Source organism: Podarcis tiliguerta (genome assembly GCF_965153285.1).
Source record: "Podarcis tiliguerta genome assembly, chromosome: 7".
Taxonomy (NCBI): Eukaryota; Metazoa; Chordata; class Lepidosauria; order Squamata; family Lacertidae; genus Podarcis; species Podarcis tiliguerta.
Genome location: NC_139540.1, coordinates 55836501 through 55858193, shown reverse-complemented (window position 1 = coordinate 55858193; position 21693 = coordinate 55836501). Strand labels below are relative to the sequence as shown.

Sequence of the window (21693 nt, the reverse complement as noted above, 5' to 3'; positions counted from 1 at the left end):
ACAGTGAGAGCCTTGTGGAAGCAGGAAAGCACGATGCCCAACATTACCAGAACAAAGGAAAGTGGGAAGTTACTCCCTCAATGTCTAAAAGCAAGGAAAACATAATGATCTGAGCCATTAATTGTAGCCTAACTGAATTTCAAGAAGGGGTTTCATGTTTGCAAATTAAGAAAAGCGACAAGGAACAGTTAGGACTGGAATGGGGAAAGATGTTAAGGTTGGAGGCTGAATTCTTAGTGGTAATCTCATGGATGTCATGTGCCAGAGGTAAAGGGGGCTGGAATTGCCGTTTCCACCTTCTTTCTCCCTCCCACAAAAAATTGTTCAGCGTAGCAATCAAATAGGGTTGAGAGAAGGCTCCCATTGGTGTCTATTTGCTCTGTATAGGAGAGGCTGAGGGGCGCTAATAGAAACTTCAATCATCTTCTTTGGCACCCTTCAAACAGGCCTTCCTCAGTGACTAGATGAGCCACCAGAGTGCCCAAGATGGAGGGTGGGGCTGGGACTTAGTATTAGCATTGAGTTTAACACCAAGTGCAGTGACACTGTTCCCTTTTGCCTATACTGCCAGACTCTGTGTAGGCTGCTGATCACTTAGTACTCTGATTCAGACCCACAGAAAACATCATGTCTGGAGGTATCCTTACCGTTGAACGAGGAGATGAGACCAGCTGGAGCAAGACTCTCATCTTTTATTATTATAGACACCATGGTATTTAGTAGAGCCCGATTGCATGGAACAACTTAGGCTGCATATAGGTGCATTTCACAAGATGTGGGATTTTCTATTACAGGGTGAAGTCTGCACCTCTAGTGTTTGCCTTTCTGCTACATATACCTGGTTCCAGCTCCAGCACTGATTCTTGTCCCTCCTACACCCTCCATGTTTTGTGCAGGCTTTTGGCTGATTCCCTCCCAACCCAGCTTAAACGTCTTTGGTTTGTTTAGAATTAACATATAGATTTGAACATTGTGAAGTGGCCCTTAAAGAAAATATACAGGACAAGGGTTGTACCAAGGACTAAACTGGCCAGTTAACTGTTTGCCTCCTTCACAGACAGTTGCAACCTTATGGATGCTGTTTCTCACAACTACAGGATGTGTGTAAATACAGCAGCCACATGGGATGAGCTGCTCGCCTTGTCTCTTTGCCTATGTTAGCATGGTTTAGTGGGAGTTAAAAAACAACAACACAGACCCAAAATTGTGCTAATCTCAAAACGGCAAAAGAAGCACCATATTGTTTATAAAACCATACACCAAAGAGAATTCCCTACATTAAAGATTGGCTTTCACACAGTACTTAGGATATGCAGAACTGTCTTACACATTAAATAAAAGCATCTATGGTTCAGGACAAGAAACTGGGAGTTTGGTTTATGCACGATATAGATTGGCTTTCGTAAGTAAAAGAAGAAAGCACAATTAGATGGGGGTGCTTCAAGAGAATTTTATTTTCAAATATCTTGGAACAAGTGGTAATGAGAAACAGGAAATATTAATTCAAAGCTATGTTTAAAATGATTATTATTTACTAAGGACAGAAGCATTTTGAAAAACAGTAGCTATTTCGTTAGTAAAAAAAACCCTGAAATCAATAGACTTCCATGGTCCTGAATATGATCTGGAATGTCATTTTTCTCACAACCTTGCTGACCACAAATTAACTCATCTGAAGAGAAGCTGAACATCTGCCTTACTAGTTACTACTTTCCTCCACTAGAAACTTAAAAAAAACAACCCCAAGGCTGATGATGCTCTTATTTTTTTGCTCAGATCTGAAGCACTTGCTTTTGTAGGGTGATGGGGTGAGGCTCATGGCAACTAAGATGTGTGCCAAACTGCTGCTTGACTGTAGTAGGAAAATAGCAGAGTGCCGACTCCTGTCGCTACTCGTCACTCTGTGTAGGACAGCCATGAAGAAATTGTTTGCATGCTCCACATGTAACCAAGTCTGTGGTGAGAAAGGAGTATTCTGTTGTTTTTGTGGTTGGGGTGTGTGTGTGTGTGAGAGAGAGAGAGAGAGAGAGAGGGAGAGAGAGAGAGAGAGAGAGAGATTTCTCAATCCTACTGGAGCATAACTTCTTTCAGTCTTTGTTCTACATCATAACAGCAGCTGTTGCATATCACTGATACAGGAAGCAAAAAGCCTTGTGCTTCTCTGTGCATCTTCACAACATTGAAAGTTCAGCTTTTTCATATGCTGTCCTCTACACCATGAGAACTGTGTGCCCTTTTCAGTAGTGGCTCCTCGCTTGTGGAATGCTCTCCCCAGGAAGGCTCAGCTGGGACCATCATTACATGTCTTTAGGCACCAGGCAAAAACAATCCTTTTTCATTACGCCTTTGGCTTTTAATTACCTACAGCTTTTATCTACTTTTTTAAAAAAATCAATCAGAAAGGTTTTTTAGATTTCTTTTATTATTTTAATGTAGGCATGTGTTCATTTTTTGCTTAAAATTGTTGCTTTGAGTTGCCATGGCAAGAAAGCTACTAATAAATTTAGTAAATAATAATAATAATAATACTGCATCACTTGTCTTTACTGTTCCTATTACATCGGGGATGGGGGACCTTTATTTCCCCAAGGGCTGAGCAGGCAACAGGAGGGCTTGGCTTTCCCTCTTGCATCCCTTGCCCTATCCCTCTATTCACATCCACATACCTAATCTCTTCCCTCCTGCCTCACCCTTCTCGCATTCTCCCACCAGGTGTTTCCCATCCTGGTGGGGCAATTAGGCATTGGAAAAACAGCTCTCATACACACAAATGGGAGTTTTTGGCATGCCCACTTACCCTTGGCGGGAGGGGTGTAATCTTCGATACCTCCCTCTCTATGGAGGCGCAGATTGCAGCTATAACAAAGGCGGCATTTTTCCATCTCCGCCAAGCTAAGCAGTTGGCTCCTTACCTCTCTCGCCCTGACCTAGCCACTGTGATCCACGCGACGGTCACCTCCAGACTGGATTATTGTAACTCGCTCTACGTGGGGCTGCCCTTGAGACTGACCCAGAAACTCCAGCGGGTGCAGAATGCCGCGAGACTCCTTATGGGGTCGTCGCTGCGAGATCACATTCATCCGGTACTATACCAGCTGCACTGGCTCCCGGTGGAGTACAGGATCAGGTTTAAGGTGCTGGTTTTAACCTTTAAAGCCCTATACGGCCTAGGACCCTCGTACCTACGGGACCGCCTCTCCTGGTGTGTCCCACAGAAGAACCTACGGTCTGCAAATAAAAATATCCTGAAGATCCCAGGCCACAGAGAGGTTAGGCTGGCCTCAACTAGAGCCAGGGCCTTCTCGGCTGCAGCTCCAACCTGGTGGAACGCTCTGTCACAAGAGACTAGGGCCCTGCGGGACCTGACATCTTCCCGCAGGGCCTGTAAGACAGAGCTGTTCCACCAGGCCTTTGATCAGGGCGCAGCCTGACCCCCTCCTCTGGCAATCTGCACAGAATCTTGCTTAATGGTTGCCATCAATTTGATTTTAATTAATTTTTATAATGAAAGGTTTTTAGAATGTTGGATTATTTTGATTGTTGTTAGCCGCCCTGAGCCCAGCTTTGGCTGGGGAGGGCGGGGTATAAATAAAATTTATTGTTATTATTATTATTATTACAAACCGCCCTGGCTATATAGTATGTAGTATCATCTCCCTGTTCTTTTTCCTACCTCCTCTCCTATGTTCACAAACTCTATGTACTGGGGGGGGGGGCACCCTGCCTTTTAGTTATTCGTGGATGATGGGAGGGAACTAAATGTCCTCCAACCAGACACTGACCTTTCTTAGATATGTTTTCTTCAGTTTTGAAAATCTTGGCACCAATGGGCGCCACCTCCTGAGAAGTGCAATAAGATACCAAACATTGGAAGTAAAAAGCATCATTTTAAAACAATATACATTCAAATCTGAGCAAAATGGAACATATTGTATACGTCTGCCATCCAAGCTAGGATGCAAAAGCTTACTGTGGTAAATCTGCATGTTTTATTAAATAATGCATAAAGAGCTAAAGCACACGTCAGACCTGTCAGCAGGCAGCCAGAATTGTGGTTATTGATTTTCGTTCTATTGAAGAAAAAATTAAACAGAGAGGTAAACTAGGGGTAGCTTTTGTCAGAAATGGCCCTTTGTCCCCATACTTTCAAATTTACCTTTAAGCCTTTCTGTGCAATACTCCATGACTTTTTACAAAACCATGAAACCACCTGTGGTACAGGCTTTAGGGAAAAAATGTTATTGTGCAATCTATCTCTTGCTCCCAATCCTATGGCACATATACTTTACCCTGAATTTGGGGCACTTATTTAAAAACATACACACTACTGTTTTTGCAGTGTTATTCCCCCCTATGTGCACAGTGGAAACCTGTCTTTTAAACTGCTGTTCCTTCAAGATCACTCGAGTGCTGAAAAGTATCTTGTGTTCTAAGGATGTTGCAGATGAATTGTCTTCAGTATTATTTTAAGAAACAGAATTGGTCACTTAAGCCAATGCTTAAAAGGGCAGTCTTTCTCCAACACTGTGTTTGGCTGAGTACCCTGATATGGGCAGTTCAGGGGCTGTTTCAGATACGACAAATATCTACTCGCCCTCGTTCCCATGGAGTTCCTACAATACTTCAGTTTCACTAGAGTCAGCAACTCTTTTTTCCCTGTTCAGTCTCTGCGTGAGCCACCTCTGCATCAACCTCTTGTGAACATGTGGCATCTTCTTCATGGGAACTGTCCTCATTCAGAGTTCTGGTGCTTTCTTCCACATGATGGTACTGTCTGCTAGCAGCTCTCTGCTGTTGCTCTTTAAGCTCGATGTACGAGCGGGAAAAAGTGTGGAATATGGACGTGACAGGGAAAGCCATTAGCAAAATGCCACTCAAGATGCTGCTCAGGGCGACCACCTGGCCGGGAATGCTACGAGGTACCATGTCGCCATAGCCAACAGTTGTCATGGATATGACAGCCCACCAGTAACTGCTGGGGACACTGGTGAATTCATGCTTGGCTCCCATTTCACTCTCCGCCAGGTAAACCAGTGGGGAGAAGAGTGCCATAGCGACACAAAGGAAGAGGACCAGGAGCCCAAATTCCCGCGTGCAACGGCGTACAGTAAGCCCCAGGGTCTGCAGCCCCAGTGAATGCCTGGCCAAGCGCATGACGTACAGGATACGGAGGGCTCGCAAGGTGCGGAGGACAAGGCCCACTCTCTCCAAGTACTTGTTTCCACCACTGCTGCCACCGCCACTACCCCCAGGTTTGTCAGTGTTTTTGGTAGAGGCTGTATCTATAATCAAAGAGATGTAGAAAGGCAAGATGGCCAAGATGTCTATAATGTTGAGCGGAGTCTTCAAGAAGGCGCATTTGCTCTCTGCCTGGATGGAGCGCAAGACAAACTCAAAGGAAAACCAAGCCACGCAGACCGTCTCCAGAACAAAGATGTCATGGCACTTCTGGGAACATTCACCCTGTGGAGAAGACAGAAAATGAAAGAGTCATGTAGCACAGCAGCAACATTTCCAATTCTATTTTATTAAGTTTCAACGTTTTTAACATATACAGTCAAAACATGATTTCGTCATTTTTGTCGACATCCCACCCCCATTTCCCATGGAGTTATTGTTTTTCCCTTCTGTTGCAGCCTATCTTCTATCTATCAAATCATAACCACAATAATATAATCAAATGACTTCTGTTACTCATAGCTCAAATCCTGCTCACAAGTACATCATACTATAGTATTTCTTTAAACAGTCCAATAAAGGCATCCATTCTTCCATAAAACACTCATCATTAGAGTTTGTTAATTTTGCCAGTTCTGCATAGTCCATTATTTATCCATTCTTCTTTGATTGGAACCACTTCTTCCTTCCACTTCTGCGCATATAGAATCCTAGCTAGCAACATTATTTGTTGTCGGTTGCTACATTCACAGAGAAGCCCATGCTATGCCAGTGCATATGCATGTTTTTCGAATGTCATACACAAGTAATTTCCTGTAGAATTAAAACTGTAATTATCTTGAATATGCAATGACCTCGTCCCTAAAGAGATGCTCCGCCTTCTTTACTGCAAGCCCTACATTTTCAGGATTTAGTCTTGGTGGCAATGCTTTATTTTTAGAAAAGTTCTACCTGCCCCCATTGGGGGGGAAAGAAGCAGGTGGCGTTCTAACCCTTAGTGTTGATAAGACCCCCTGCTGAATCCTTACATATCTTTATAGCAGCTATTTCCCCAAGTCAAAATCCCACAGATGAGTGTTAAAGCACTGTCAAAGTAGCACACAGAAATAGTGTGTTTCATGTTCAGGCAAGAGACTGAGCGCAGTTCACGGATGAGTCCTGACCCTCTGCAAAAAAGCTGAGAACAACTATCCTGTACTAAAAAGTGCTGCTGTACTAAAGAGTGCTTCTCTATGAGAACAGAACTCTATTAGTTCTGTTTTACAGAACAATTTCCCCTCCAATATATAAATTAAAACTAATCACTGCTATTTTATTTTATCTCTGGGGCAAAACCTTGCTTGAATGAGTGATTATCAGTTCCTTACTAGAAGACGAACAATGCCCTCGTTCGAAACGCAACAAACAAACTCACCTTCACAGCACTTAAGCACCAATGAAGAATAATAACGATGATTTTTTTCTGTGATTGCTCTTCCACTTCCAAATATAGCTGCAATTCACTGTTAGCTTTTTTGCTATTAACTTCCCTAGGAGTGTTAATCACCTCCAGAAAGTAAATAGATTGTATGACAGATACAGTTTATTAGGATGATAAGCATGAGTTGTTTTCACTTACAAATTTCACATAATATATTGTTATTCTGCCTCAGGTGAAGAGAGATGCATGTATTTTAAGAATATAAAATGAGCCCTGCTGGATTGGATGAAATACCTACTTTCACCCTACTTTCACTGCAGTTGACCATGGGAAGCACATCAGCAGGGCATAAGGCCAATAGCAGTCTCAACTCATGGTACCCAGCAATTGGTGTTCAGAGGCATACTACCTTGGATGCTGGAGGTTGTACAACCATCATGAGTTGAAGCCACTAATAGTCTTATCCTCCACAAACAGGGATATCAGACTGAACTGCAGAGTTAATACTTTATTGTTTCCCTACAATAAAGCTCTCTACCCTGTGGGTGAGCTAAGAGGCTGGGGGAGGGCATTACTGGGTGTGCCCAGGGTATGGTGTCTTTGTATGAAGTTGTGGTGTGACCACTCCTGAAAAAAATGCTCTGAACTTGATAGGTATTTAACAACTACCGCCAGGTCACAAACAAGGACAAGGTAGTTGGGAGGGTCATGGAGCCACAGCGGCAGGCATTCCTGGAGGAAACCGATTTGTCTCCAAGATGGTCCAATGAGTGTGGCTTTTGAGGCCTTTTTTGAGGCAACATCTGATGCCCCCTCAGCCCTCATGCTGCCTTTGCAAAGCAGAGGTAAGCGAGCTCCTGGGCTTTGGGAAGGAGGCATGAGGGCTCTGACAGGGTCCTATAGTCCTTTCCCAAAGCCTATTTAGCACATTCCCAGTTTTGGGAAGGACACAGGATCACTCTAGTACCCTGCCAGAGCATTGCACCTACTTCCCAAAGCCCAGCACCTCACTAACCAGCTTTGTAAGCATGAGGGCTGAGGAAGGTGTCAAATTTTTGCCTCCCTCTTACTGCACAACAAAGCAGTGTGCAGCCCATGAGTTCCCGTGGCGAAGTATTATTGCGGCCCACTTAGAGGTTGGGCCACCCTGATCTAGACCCATCCCAATCTGGGTTCAGACATAGGTTTGGGACTGAATTGGTCTTGATTGCCCTGATAACCGGCCTTTATCAGGAGAGGCCCAGGAGGAGTACAACTCTGTTGCTCTTAGTTCTCTCATCAGCTGTTGATATCATTGACCATAGTGTCCTCATGTGGGAGATGGGTCATGTTCCTCCAGTGGTTCTGGATTTATTTCCAAGGATGGTTCCAGAAGACAGTAATTAGGGTCAGGTGGTTGAAGTCTTTGTCCCAAAAACTCACCACGTGGGGCACTGGCACCACATATGAATGTACAGATAATACTGTATACAAATAATAATACTAAGGTGCCCACACCATGGGAGACCTGATACCAAAGGAAATAGTAACCAGTGTTTGTTTTGTTTAAAAGGATACTAAAGCCATTTCAATTACCACACAGCCAGGTATATCTGAATTAACTTGATGTGCTTAGTAGTTGCCAGCAATGTTATTATGCCAGTTTTGGGAGCACAGAAGAACAAACGTGACACATATTGCACATAGCTATGTCACAAATATGTCAGCAGAAAGGTTTATAACATGCAGCTGTGCCTGCATCATGGTTATGTGCCAAATATCAAGCTCCAAATAAAGTATTAGATTTTACTTATAGAAAAGGTGTTTGAATAACCAAAGTTTATTCCTATCAGTATAAGAGCTGAAAGTTCTCTATTACCATCCATTTCTCCCAACACTTACAGAGAAGAGGAAAGAATTTGTTCAACTACTGAAAAGTATACAAACCCGCAACCACCTTTATCATATCCTAATTTCAGTTTCATTTCAGGTCTGGTCAGTTGAGGACATATAATAAAGAATATTTCAGAGAAGGGTGGAATTCTCCCCTGCTGAATTAAAGTACAGTGGTACCTCCGGTTATGAAATTAATTCGCTCCAGATGTCGGTTCTTAAGCTGAAACCGCTCATAACATGAGGCGCGCTTTCACTAATGGTGCCTCTCACTGCTGCCGTTGCGTGGCTTCCACTCGCATGCCGGGAAAAAGTTCGCAACCGGGAGCATCTACTTCTGAGTTAGCGGAGCTCGTAACCCAAAGCGTTTGCAAGGAGGACAGTACGTAACATGAGGTTCCACTGTATATTTTGTGGAGCTTGGATTTGGGTTTATATCCACTTGTCTTACATTCATAGTACATTTTATACAAAAGAATTGTGACCGCCTGACTTGGTTGGCCTGAATCTATTCTAAAGCCAGAAATTTCCAGGTGCTTACTCTGAACATTTTACAGGATGCTGGAGTTTGTGTTAATACACAATATTTGTTATCTGATATAACAAATATGTGCTTTAAATTGGAGAATCCTAAGCTAGACTCTGCTGCGGAGGGTTCTGCAAAGGTTAGTGATATTCAGACGTCCCCGGAGGCCAACAAAATATATAACAGGAGAGGGATGAAGGGCTAATTACCCAAGGGAGCCCTTACAAAATATAATAAATAGGTAGCTCCAAGCTCAGTTCCAGCTCCTCACTGCCTCAATATAGTACAGCTCTAGTACTTTTGAGATGTCAAACTCATGGACAATGAATGCACCTGGGAGGGTTGTGAGGAGATCCCTTAACCTGTATATGTTCTGAAGAACGCATGAATGGAGGTGCCTGGTGATTTATTTTTTTTATCATTCTTCCTTATGGGAAGATCTGTGGCAAGCATAGCACTTTCTCCGTAACTGCAAGATATGTGTACAAATACGATAGAAGTGAATGGGCGCATGCGCATGAAAATGGGCAAAATATAGTGAGCAGGGGAAATATATTCAGATTTCACAGGTCAACACTTGTGTGTGCATAGTCATAACATCTGAAAAATATGCCAGAGCTCTACTGTATATAGGTGTTCTTACATAACTAAAGCATTTGTCAGAGAACACCTCCACATTTTTTTTTGCCTTTGCTTTCTCCCAACAACTATGTTTAATCCTACTCAGAATGTTTTAAGCCACTTGATATTTTTTCCATTTAAACAGCAACACAAGAGCCAATAATATAATGACTGGATAACAGCAGTAAAAAAAATAAATCCCCTTAATCCATTCAGAGTAAAATGCCTGGTCCTCAATAAAGGTGATACTGAGAGCTGAACAGAGCTCATATACATACTAAAAGTCACCAGTTAAATCCCAAAATACGAAGTTTTCTGATTTCTTTCACAGTAGGTAGAACTGCAGCTGATATAGGAACAAAGAAAATTCTGCTGTGGAGTCTTGTCACCACTCCTCTTTCTCCCTCCAACTAACTGCAGCAATTCTATGATTCTGTGGTCAGCCTGCATAGGTCTCTGCATCAGAAGATGAAAATCTGCTCCTGATAACAGACACAAAGAGGGACAGAATCACTACAGCACCCTGTGATTTGCCACTATTTGTGCTCCACTTTTTTTTGTACAAAACCATGCACCTTACCAAGAAGTACTAGCGTTTTGTGAGACTCAGGTCACTCAATAGCAATATGCAGGCATTCCTGTTGGTAAGGAGCGCAAGGGCGCATGGGCCACCCCATCCCCAACATCCCCACACATGGCAGCAGCACCCGCTCCAGCACACACGCATGGGGAATTGAGAAAAGGACCAGCCCACATGACCCTGCTCCTCCTACACAGTTGCTCTTTTTGTAACCATTGTCCCTTCCACTGTCCCTTCTTCATTATATGGTTTTGTTTTTTTAATTGGCAGGCTTGTACAACTGCACAGGAATTCTAGGCAACTACAATATTTGTCTGCTAAGTTCAGAACATGGCAGCCCCACGATCCCGAAATCTTTCCGTCTCTTCTCAAGCCATAATGACCCGTCTCCAACTCCATTTTTTCCCCAGTCAAAGAAAGATGTATAGGTATATACATCATTTTCACAATTCATGTTTAAAAATTATACTGTGCCATTTTGTATGTATGATGAGAAGCATGCAAAAGGAGAAACCCACTGCCACACTAAGGTGACCCTTCTGTCAGGGCAAATGTTTCGGCTTGCCTGTCAGAACAATCTCCCACCCCCTCTCCGTGTGTGTCGTTCTGGCGGTTCTCCCAACACTCCTAGAGTTGATTTTGGGAAGCACATGGGGGAGGAGAGGCGGGGAAAGCCCTGTTGAGCAAGCAGGAGTCCTTGGGCGTGGGTTCTGCCCGACAGGACTCATTAGTTGAATCCTGCTCAAAGATTATATCTGGCCCTGTGAAACTGTGACAAGTGTTGATGTGGGCACATAATTATGTTCATATTTAAAGGCTTGGACTGAGAAGGAGAATTAGAAAATTGAAGTGAATGCAAGATAAAACTACTGTGAGCATATCAGAAAAACATTTTCTCTCATTGACTTTAGTTCTGTACAGTAAAACCAGTGAAGTGTCCATTTTGCTTTATGCTGATTACCTAGTCCTGCTCTCTTTCAACAAAACTGGACTCAGAAGGATGCTGGTCAAATTTGGCCAACTGTAAAAAAGAACACCTAAAAGTTAAATATGCCAAAACTAAGGTTCCCCTATTCAGTAAGAGGGTTACCAAGTCCAAGATGGTCATACACTCGAGCAAGTACATAGATTTAAATACCTAGGATTACTTATTGATGAAAAGATTTCAAGGAAACCCCATGTGGATGCAATTAAGCTATTACAGTGGTACCTCTGGTTACGTACTTAATTCGTTCCAGAGGCCCGTTCTTAACCTGAAACTGTTCTTAACCTGAAGCACCACTTTAGCTAATGGGGCCTCCTGCTGCCGCCACGCGATTTCTGTTCTCATCCTGAAGCAAAGTTCTTAACCCGAGGTACTATTTCTGGGTTAGCGGAGTCTGTAACCTGAAGCGTATGTAACCCAAGGTACCACTGTATCTGTCCCCTCTACTGGACAGCTATACAGGTTCTTCCACTTGAGGGTGGAGAATTTAATCAATCCAGCCATCAAGATCTACGTGTCAAAGATCATCGCACAAATGCTCTGTGGGGCTGAGATGTGGGGAAGCGGTATTAATCAGTAAAACCACACTCCTGCAATATCTCTCCTGTTAAAATCAAGTTTCCAATTTCAAGATGGCAAAGTGTCCTGGATATTTGTGGTACCCTCTGTAGTTTAATTTGTATCCAGGAATGTTTGCTGAAGCCAGAAGGATGAGGCTCTAAGCCATGCTTCCTGCCAATGAACTAGAAGCCTAACACTTCCTCTTAGATACAGTCTGTTTCAAGTGAGTCATCTGGCTCATGAGTGACCTACTGCATGAAACTAAGCAGCAACCAATCATTTTGACTGAAAACATACAACTGGAGCGAGCTTTGGCTTTGGCTCGCTCTTCTGTGCCAATACTGGCAAAGGCATTCCCTCTTCTGTTAGTCCCAGCACTACCATTGAAAAGACACAAATTGACAGGAGCTTTCTCAACAAAGGTTATAAAGCAACCACTTGCCTAAAATGTTAGGCTGTCGTTTTCTTTGCAAGGTTGGTTTGACAGAGCTGCTTCCACACTGTGGCAACTCCTAAATCCATATTAGCCTGGGTGCAGTATTCTCACAAGTCCTTATAGCACTATGTCCCAGCTCTTAGTTGTGGTAAAGGGTGTTTTTAAAAAAATTTTTAAAGCGTTTATTAATTTTCCAATTAGAACATCTAATTAACATATCAAATCAAATCCAATGAAAATAAAAAACTAAAAAAAAAATCCAATTGTCTTCCAAATTGTAATAATTTTTGTTTTTGGCTTCCGACGGTCTGAATTCTGAAGTGCTTTCAACATCATAGTCCTGCCTCTCATCATCATCAATGTTTTTCATAATTCCATATCCGATTTTTTCCTCCACGTTTTGACTCTGGTTATGTGATCCTAATTCATGTCAGAAAACAGATACTTTTTTTTCTATGGAGTGCAGATTTGTCCGTATATTGTACTGGTAAAGGGTACTTTAGCACTTCCTATTATTTTTGTAGGCTACCAAAACAGATGAAGACGGTAGGGATGCACCAATATGCCAACTTCAGTTTCTCATTTTTTGAACCCTAGGTTCAATTCTCCACATTTCCACATCAGTCTGAGATTTTTTTAAAGTCCTCATGAAAATTAACCAGCATTTGCATGAGAATTTATCCCAACATACACTTTTGTATGCAATTTCCCCTAAAATAATGCCTTTTTGCATGTTATTTTCACTAATATACACATTCTTATGGACACTTCACCCCAGTATATGCAGTTCTGTATACACTGCGTGGCTAGAGAACTGCATTAGAGAGCTGAGTCCAGGTTTACTTAGTTAAAAGGCAGTTCCACATATTTTTATGACTTACCAGGGCACAGATTTCTGACTTCTTGGATCCTCAAATTATAGCCTAAACTGATTCACTTAGTTACAGTAGATTATATATCAAAATGATATATAAACAACAGAAACCATTTTAGTAAAATTGCCAGTTGGATGTGAAACAAGGTCTGTGCTTGTTTTATGAAGCAAAGTTTCTAGTTCCCAATTCTTAAAACAGAGTACTTGTTTTCACATGCATCTCCTACCATGGCTGCTGCACAAAACAGGAAAACAAGAAGTGTAATAAAGTATGTGTAGTATAATGCAAATAATAATAATAATAAAAATCCGACAGTATCAAGTTCTCTGTATGAGTTATAATGGTTAATACCTACAAATCTTCCTCCTCTAACACAGTGTCCAATTCAAGACTACTGAACCACATATTCCTATTAAAATTTCATTAATTGCAACAGTTTTTCACTTGTAAGTTGAGAAAAGAATCTAGCAGCAAGGCTCCTTTGAACAGATGTTACTTAAACAGCATTGTTCCCATTATAAAAACGTTGATATGGGCACACAGTACCTTTCTCTGCATAAGTAATAGGCCAGCTAGGCAGCTTCTTCTTTCTTTCCTTTTTGGCCTTAGTTTGGGGGAGGAATTGGTGAACATTAAATGCAAAGTTTCTTTTGTTAACCAAATTTCTTCTTTCTCCCCGCTATCCAGAACCATATGCAGAGGTCGGTATTTCTTGAAAAGCAACGGGTAATCAAAGCCAAATCATTTTGGTAAAAAAATATATCAGAACTTGCATATTGAAAAGATGTACTGGACTAGTAAAAACAACAACCACCAGGCAGACAAATGAATACATTTAATTGCTTGTCAGCTGTGTAAAACAGTGGTCAGAAGACAGTTAAAAGCAAGCCATTATTATTAATCAAGTGAAGCAGGCAGGAGGTTGCTTAGTTGGTTAAAAGTATCAAGATGTGCCTAACTGCCTGCCAACCTAGCAGTTCGAAAGCACTCCCGGGTGCAAGTAGATAAATAGGGACCTCTTACTAGCGGGAAGGTAAACGGTGTTTCCGTGTGTGGCTCTGGCTTGCCAGAGCAGCGATGTCACGCTGGCCATGTGACCCGGAAGTGTCTCCGGACAGCGCTGGCCCCTGGCCTTTTGAGTGAGATGGGCGCACAACCCTAGAGTCTGTCAAGACTGGCCCGTATGGGCAGGGGTACCTTTACCTTTACCTTATCTCTTCTATTAGTTTCCCAGTACCACCTTAAGTATTAGATGGCTGCCAGGGGTCTAAAAAGCAAAGGAGTCTTGCCCCCACTTTCACAGGACAACAAGCCAATGGTTGCTGCTGGATCTGCAGTTACATGAGATTCTGCCACCAGCTGCCCCTTTACAGCAGAATCAGACCCCTGAAAATCAAACCTTTGTAGTATGGCAGCAACAGGTTAGGATTTTGATATATGTGGTAAAACGATGTTCCATTTTATGCTTTGCCCTGGCATATCAATAAGCAGTTTATCACTGCTCTAATTAATTAACTATTTGCCCTTTGTTGCTTGTCACCATCAGTTACAATAATATGCTGCTTCAAGGATATTACATTTTTATACCAGCTTATTATCATAGACAATTTGTCTTATCCTGAAATTACTTTTTGAAACTTTGTCAGCAGTCACTGCCCGATGACATAATCACCTCTGGAGTGCTTCAGGCTGTATGTGTGGGATAAATCAGCCTCATATAACCAACATGCTTAACGCTGATTAATGAATGAAGGGGTTAAGCACCATAGAGCAAGCTGTCCTGCTAGGCTTAGCCAGGTCACATCCGCTCACATTGAGAGGAAGGGCTACCAAACTCTTTGTTCTCCCACTTGCCACCATCCTTCTGCCCTGTGAACCTTACCAGTAAGGAGGTCTAAGCAGGATGCTCCAAGCTTAGACCACTTGGAGCAAACCATCTTTGTGTTTCTATACAAATAATTTAGAAACTCCTACCATTCTGGAACCTAAGTTATACTGCCTGTCTTTTCTTGCTGCTGTATAGGAAAGCCTATGAAATCTGAACTTTGAAGAGTTTGTAAGTAAACCGTTTTAAACTTACCAAATGTGTGGTCTTTTTTGTGCTGAGGGAAGCGGCAAACTTTGTAAGCAATTTAGAAGGGGATATTTTAAAGGTCTAACAACATATTAAATTTTGTAAGGTTTTAAGTAAGAATTCTGAAAAACAATTCACTTAAAACTTGTCAGAATTTTGTACACATGCAAGTACTCAGTCTCCACTGATTCTAGAATGAACTGTTGTGTGTATGCAGCCTGAGTAGACACACGTTGGATCAAGGAGCAAGTCTCGGTCAACTCTGCTTACATAGATGGCATTTCAATTTCTCAAAGCTCTTTCTGTCACTAGGAGAGAACCTTTTGATCCAACCAAAGGTTGCAATACAACAGCAGCAGCTAGGCAACAGAACTTTGGGAGACATCTGCTCAAACTAATTTTTGAAATTTAGTATCTCCATAATAATGTACTAGGTTTCATCTACAGAAAACAGAAACTGATGCACCAAACTTGGACTTATCGGGATGTATGCTGGGGATGAGGTGGAAACTTCACCAGCACTTTATGTTATTTTCAGCATCATTACTTTTTATAAAATGCATTTCTGTTCACTTACCCGGTCTTCTTCTTCTCTGAGATCTGGCATGGTGCTAATACAGAGACTAACTGCAGTGATGGCAACAAAGGAAACGGATATGCAAGCAAAGATCTTTCCAGCGATCCCCGAGTGAGGATTTTCCACCATATCCCTGAGCTTTCTCATGCAGAACTGCAAACGGCTACTGTCCTCGAAGGCACATTGTGGCTCTTCACTAGCTAGCATTTCCTCTTCAAACAGGGCAGCCTCCGCCATCTCTTCCTCTTTTTGTCGCAGCCTTTTTTTACAGCACCACTCCAGGTGTTCCTCTTCTATCCCCCAGTAAACCAGCTCATCTTGGAAAGAGAGGGCACACATTTCTCTCAGGAGCCTGAGCTTCCCAGCCGTCACAAAAGTCATGATGGTCCTGAAGGCACACGGGTTGCGGTCAAAGAAAAACTCGTTGCAATTGACATCATAGTCATCACAGATATCCATGATCTCTTCGTAGTTGTTACACGATTTTAACTTCCCAAGCCTGGTCAAGGGGCAATTCTCTAATGTGGTCCATGGGATTCTGTATTTGATGCCACCTACATTGATGATCACATACGCAGTTCGGTCCTCTCGGTGGGCAAAGCAACACAAGTCTTCCCCAGGACGCAGAAGTGTGGCCTTTTTGTAGAAGAATCCTTTCTTTGCCTGCACTTCGCAAAGTGTCTCCAAGTTGTTGTAAGAATATGAGGTGAATTCGGGATCTGTGGGCCCAGGGAGCAATGCCATTTCCTGATACATTTGTTACGTTCATGGGGGTGCCTAGCCTATTCAAAGAAATGGTAGTTTCTTGACTGGTGGGGACACAAAAGGCCAGTCTAAAAATAAAGCAAGAGTGGCAGAGTTAGCATTTTTATATGACAAAACAAATCTCATCTGCATTTCTTAAAACTTTGAGCAACTCTGCTGGGATCATTTTAACTTCCTATTGCCCCTAGAGAAAAGGAAAACAGGATTTTTGAACATCTGAATGTAGCACATAAAATAAGCAATGATACATCATTTGCAAGAGACGCTTGCGGGATCAGGTGCAGGAGACCTGCAGCCAGCAAGGTCCAAAGCATGGGATGACACAATAGACACACTGGACAAACATCTTGGGTTCAAATAGACCACAACTTTATTGATTACAAATGTAAGTAGGTTTTGACATAGGGAGTGGGTATGTACAGTGGTACCTCAGGTTACAAACACCTCGGGTTACAAACACTTCGGGTTACAGACTCCGCTAACCCGGAAGTAGTACCTCAGGTTAAGAACTTTACCTCAGGATAAGAACAGAAATCTCACGCTGGCAGCGGGAGGCCCCATTAGATAAAATGGTACCTCAGGTTAAGAATGGTTTCAGGTTAAGTTCATAACCAGAGGTACCACTATATCCTGAATCATTCAGCCCGACTGCTGGTTTAATATTTTGCAGGGTCTGTCCTGGGTTAACAATCGCTATGTGACATACATCAAATACGGGTGATCCCTCTAACACCGTCATTCAGCTGGGGGGGGTGTTTCCATGGCCCATTGGCCTCCTTTGGACATCTGGAGAGCACCTGCACCTGGACCCCTTTAATGGGTTAACCCGAACTACCTAAAGCAGAAGTAGGTGGGCTCCCAGCCCCCCTCCTAGATTAAGGCTCCAGCCCAAGGATACCCGCCATGAGGTAGGCAAAACTGCCTGACAGGCCCAATTTGTCTGCAGACAAATTTCTCCCTGGTTCTGAATATGCAACCAACTATTTCCATAGGGCCGCGGGTGGCGCTGTGGGTTAAAGCCTCAGTGCCTAGGGCTTGCCGATCGAAAGGTCGGCGGTTCGAATCCCCGCGGCGGGGTGCGCTCCCGCTGTTTGGTCCCAGCGCCTGCCAACCTAACAGTTCGAAAGCACCCCTGGGTGCAAGTAGATAAATAGGGACCGCTTACTAGCGGGAAGGTAAACGGCATTTCCGTGTGCGGCTCTGGCTCGCCAGAGCAGCGATGTCACGCTGGCCACGTGACCCGGAAGTGTCTTCGGACAGCGCTGGCCCTTGGCCTCTTTGAGTGAGATGGGCGCACAACCCTAGAGTCTGTCAAGACTGGCCCGCATGGGCAGGGGTACCTTTACCTTTACCTTATTTCCATAGAAAGGCCCTCTCACCTTCAGGCAGGACCATATGCTACATAGGATGGGAGGATAAGGAATCCAGGTCCAACTGAGCTGGTGAGTCTGGGTGATGCTTCTTTATATGCCTCATGAGCAGACCCAAGTGAACACTAGGGGCTGAAGTCTTCACTCAGGTCCACAATGAAAGCCATGCCCCTTTACTTGCCCACGATAGCTCCATTTAAATACATGTCCCAGCAACCCGCATGGCCAGAGGAGAAGGGAGTCTTGTCTCCCCCCCAAGGCCGTGTGGGACCAAAAGTTTGTCCCTGGCTCGGGCTGCGATCATCCTGGGTTGCAGTCACCACTCACCATCAGTATGTGGTCCTTAAAGCTCATCTACAATGACAAAAGGTACTCTAACCATCCATTAACTAGTGAGATATACTGATGTAAGTTTGTGGAATGCGATTTATTATATAGTGGTACCTCGGGTTACATACGCTTCAGGTTACAGACTCCGCTAACCCGGAAATAGTACCTCGGGTTAAGAACTTTGCTTCAGGATGAGAACAGAAATCATGCAGCGGCGCAGCAGCAGCAGGAGGCCCCATTAGCTAAAGTGGTGCTTCAGGTTAAGAACAGTTTCAGGTTAAGAACAGACCTCCGGAACGAATTAAGTACTTAACCCGAGGTACCACTGTATTGTGTATTCTTTACTTTAAAAATATTATTTGTACATGTACTAAAAATATTTTAAGCATTTAAAGTAATTTAATCAAACCATCTAAACAATAATGTTTACCTAAACTTGCTTAAACTACACAAGACGAAATAATGTTTACTCACTGTGACAACATAAATGTATTAATGAAGAGACAAAAAGCTGCCCTAGACCAATTAAGCCACACAATGCAGAGCACAAGTGGAGTGGAAACAGCAAGTGTCATAACTGCAAAGTGCATGAAGAACAAACAAGTCCAGACAACTTACATTAGGAAAGGGCACTGTCAACACAATTGCATGCTTCGTCTAAGATAAAATATTCAGAGCTAAATATGTGGGTGCCATCTTTCCAATGTATTCCTCGCATTGTATCTCAAGAGTTGAGAAGACCAGAACATGATTTCTTTTTTCCATTTCAGCATACTTAGAACAAGTGTTCATGTATCTAAACACCTAAAAGAATATGGTAAACAATCTTGTTTTGGCATGAATGCTGATGTGTGTATATTTTACTTTACAGGTATGTCTGGCTTGCTACTTCCATTCCACAAACAGTGACGATTATAGTCTTTCATTTGTGTATTTAAACTTAATGACAAAAATGCATTAGATCTACAGCTGTTTTACATCTTCACTCGACAACCTCAGGCACTTGATAATTTAATTCCCAATATTTTAAAAACACAGGCATGGAGGAAACGCTAAAAAGTTGCTGAGGCACGTGTTGCTGTTATGAATGGAATGTTTCCTGCTCCCAAATAGGACTCAAAATATAAAGGTGGGAAGCAAAATTACATCCACTGACCTATGACCCCAACCTATATTCTCAAGGCAGGGGTAGCCAAGGTAGAGTCCTCCAGATGTTAGCTTACAACTCCCATAATCTCTGACTAATGTAGCCAGTGGTCAGGGAAGATGGAAGTTGCAGTTCAAATCCATCTGGAGGGTACCACATTGGTTCTAAAATACAGTAACTGCTATTTGCCTTTAGCCAGGGATAGCCAGAGAAGATGGGGACTCTCATGGAACTCTGGCCCTTTTTCAACAAGTTTCAGTCTTGGAGTACCTATATCTGAAAAAAATAATAATAATCCATTGCATTGCTAACAGATAATTGACCAGTTAAACCACAGAGCTTAGGACTTGCTGATCAGAAGGTCGGCGGTTCGAATCCCCACGACGGGGTGAGCTCCCGTTGCTTGGTCCCTGCTCCTGCCAACCTAGCAGTTCAAAAGCTCATCAAAGTACAAGTAGATAAATAGGTACCACTCCGGCGGGAAGGTAAATGGCGTTTCTGTGCGCTGCTCTAGTTTGCCAGAAGTGGCTTAGTCATGCTGGCCACATGACCTGGAAGTTGTACGCCGGTTCCCTCGACCAATAAAGCGAGATGAGCGCCGCAACCCCAGAGTCGGTACCTTTACCTAACATGTTGATTGTACCTTGAAGTTAACTTCATGTTACTTCCCCTTAATCTAGATCAAAAGGAGCATCCAAACAGTTCAGTTGGGCTCAGAGGAACTTTGCAATATGAATACTAATGCAGCGCTATATTTATCAGCCACATACATGGAAGCCTGCATCCACATACAAATCTCTTTTGGTAGATCAAGGCAAATGTCTGTGAATAAGAGCCATTGTACTCTTAATATGACACTAACCTAAAACAAGCTTGAAAGTAGATACATAAATTGCAGGTTAACATACAAATACAATTCTTTCTCCAACATCAGAATACAATATACAGTAAACCTGTTCAAGCTTATGAGCTAGAGTCCCATGGAACAGAATGCATTTCAAAACACAGTTTATTTTGTTGTGATTTAAAGCCACAAACATGAAACATACATAAAAACCAGAATGTGAGGAGTTCTCTCCAGAGAAATAGGAGAGTTCATTCAGAGTATATGGTAGCCTGCAGTGATTAGTGTCATATAACAGCATCAGCTAGGAAACATCATTACTCACAATAAGCAATTTCTATATCACACTGTCATAACATTGATTGATTCATGCCCTAGCAGTAGCGAAACATCACAGAAGCTAATGTACTTTTCCGTCTATAAGACGATGTTTTTTTACCTTAATACTTAAAAATTGGGGTAGTCTTATACATGGGTAGTGCAGAGGGAAATGATTTCTGTCTTGAGTAGTAGATTGTCACTGGTGTTATTGCTGCAGAAATGTCCGCTTGTGATTGGGCGCTGTTGCGAGAATGTGTACTGGCAATTGGTTGCTGCTGTGACAATGGCTGCTGGTGATTGGTCTCTGCTGCGGCAATTGGGCATGTGATTGGCGGCTGCTGGTGTCGATTGGAAATATGATAGGAGGCTTCTGTGTTGCATTCGATCACAAGTGTTTGGAATTTGGGTGAGCTTTTTTGGGGCATTTCTCCCATTCTGGACAATCTCCCCCCATTTTCTTAGTATTGAGTCCCGGAAAATAGGGGGCGTCTTATCCATGGGGGCATCCTATAGATGGAAAAGTACGGTAATTTGAAGACGAACCTTGGGTAGTACTGAAATTGCATCACTAACCTAAAATGCAAAAGCTTCCAGATGTATCATATAGGGTGCTGCAAATGAAATGGATTACAAGTAGAGGTACCTGTACTAATAACATGCCCAGATCTATGCTAGCAGGACTTATTTTATTTTCTGGCACTGCTCCCCAAGATATAGTTGCATCACTGCACCAAATACTACTATACAATAATTCTATCACGCACCACATACAAGAAAAAAAACTTTAGAGGTATTCCTACAGCAAACCTCAATCTAGTAATCTGAGAATTAGGGCATTAAATTATTTTATTATGGGTTAGAGCAAGTCTCCACTTTTTGACTTTTCTCAGGGAAAACCTTACTGCTTCGTGAGTTGGTCATCTGTATTGGGCCAATACAATTGGGCCATATTAACATCATGGAAACCCCAGGACTGGTTGACACTTGACGACTGACAGCTGTGATCTCAGTGTGTCTGAGATACAGACTAGGGTTGCCATCTTTTTAACAACCATCTTCTACTGTATAGTGTGGCATACACAAATTAAGCAGGTGAAACTTTTCCATTAAGTTTATCAATATGCCATGAAAAGCCTCACTTGCTTCATTTGTTAGAAGCGCAATATCATGGCCTCTGAGAAGTCACCAACCATAGTAAACATCTCCACATG

General features: G+C 42.7%; 1 protein-coding gene across 6 annotated transcripts in view; it reads right to left on the bottom strand.

Annotated features, from left to right (window-relative positions):
• Positions 1-1430: 1430 nt before the first annotated feature.
• The window catches only part of KCNG2 (potassium voltage-gated channel modifier subfamily G member 2), a 50875-nt gene continuing 30612 nt past the window's right edge, over positions 1431-21693 (bottom strand). For 4 of the 6 annotated variants that reach the window (XR_014513272.1, XR_014513273.1, XR_014513274.1 and 1 more), the window contains 3 exons: positions 15706-16538; positions 3621-5463; positions 1431-2827 (listed from right to left, as the gene is read on the bottom strand). Coding sequence is in view for 2 of the 6 variants with exons in the window: in XM_083449188.1 (XP_083305314.1) it covers positions 4639-5463; positions 15706-16461 (1581 nt within the window). In the remaining 4 variants the exon portion in view is untranslated. Of the gene's footprint in view, positions 2828-3620; positions 5464-15705; positions 16539-17849; positions 17871-21693 lie in introns of those variants that run through there. The other 2 variants (XM_083449188.1, XM_083449187.1) reach the window with 2 other exon arrangements.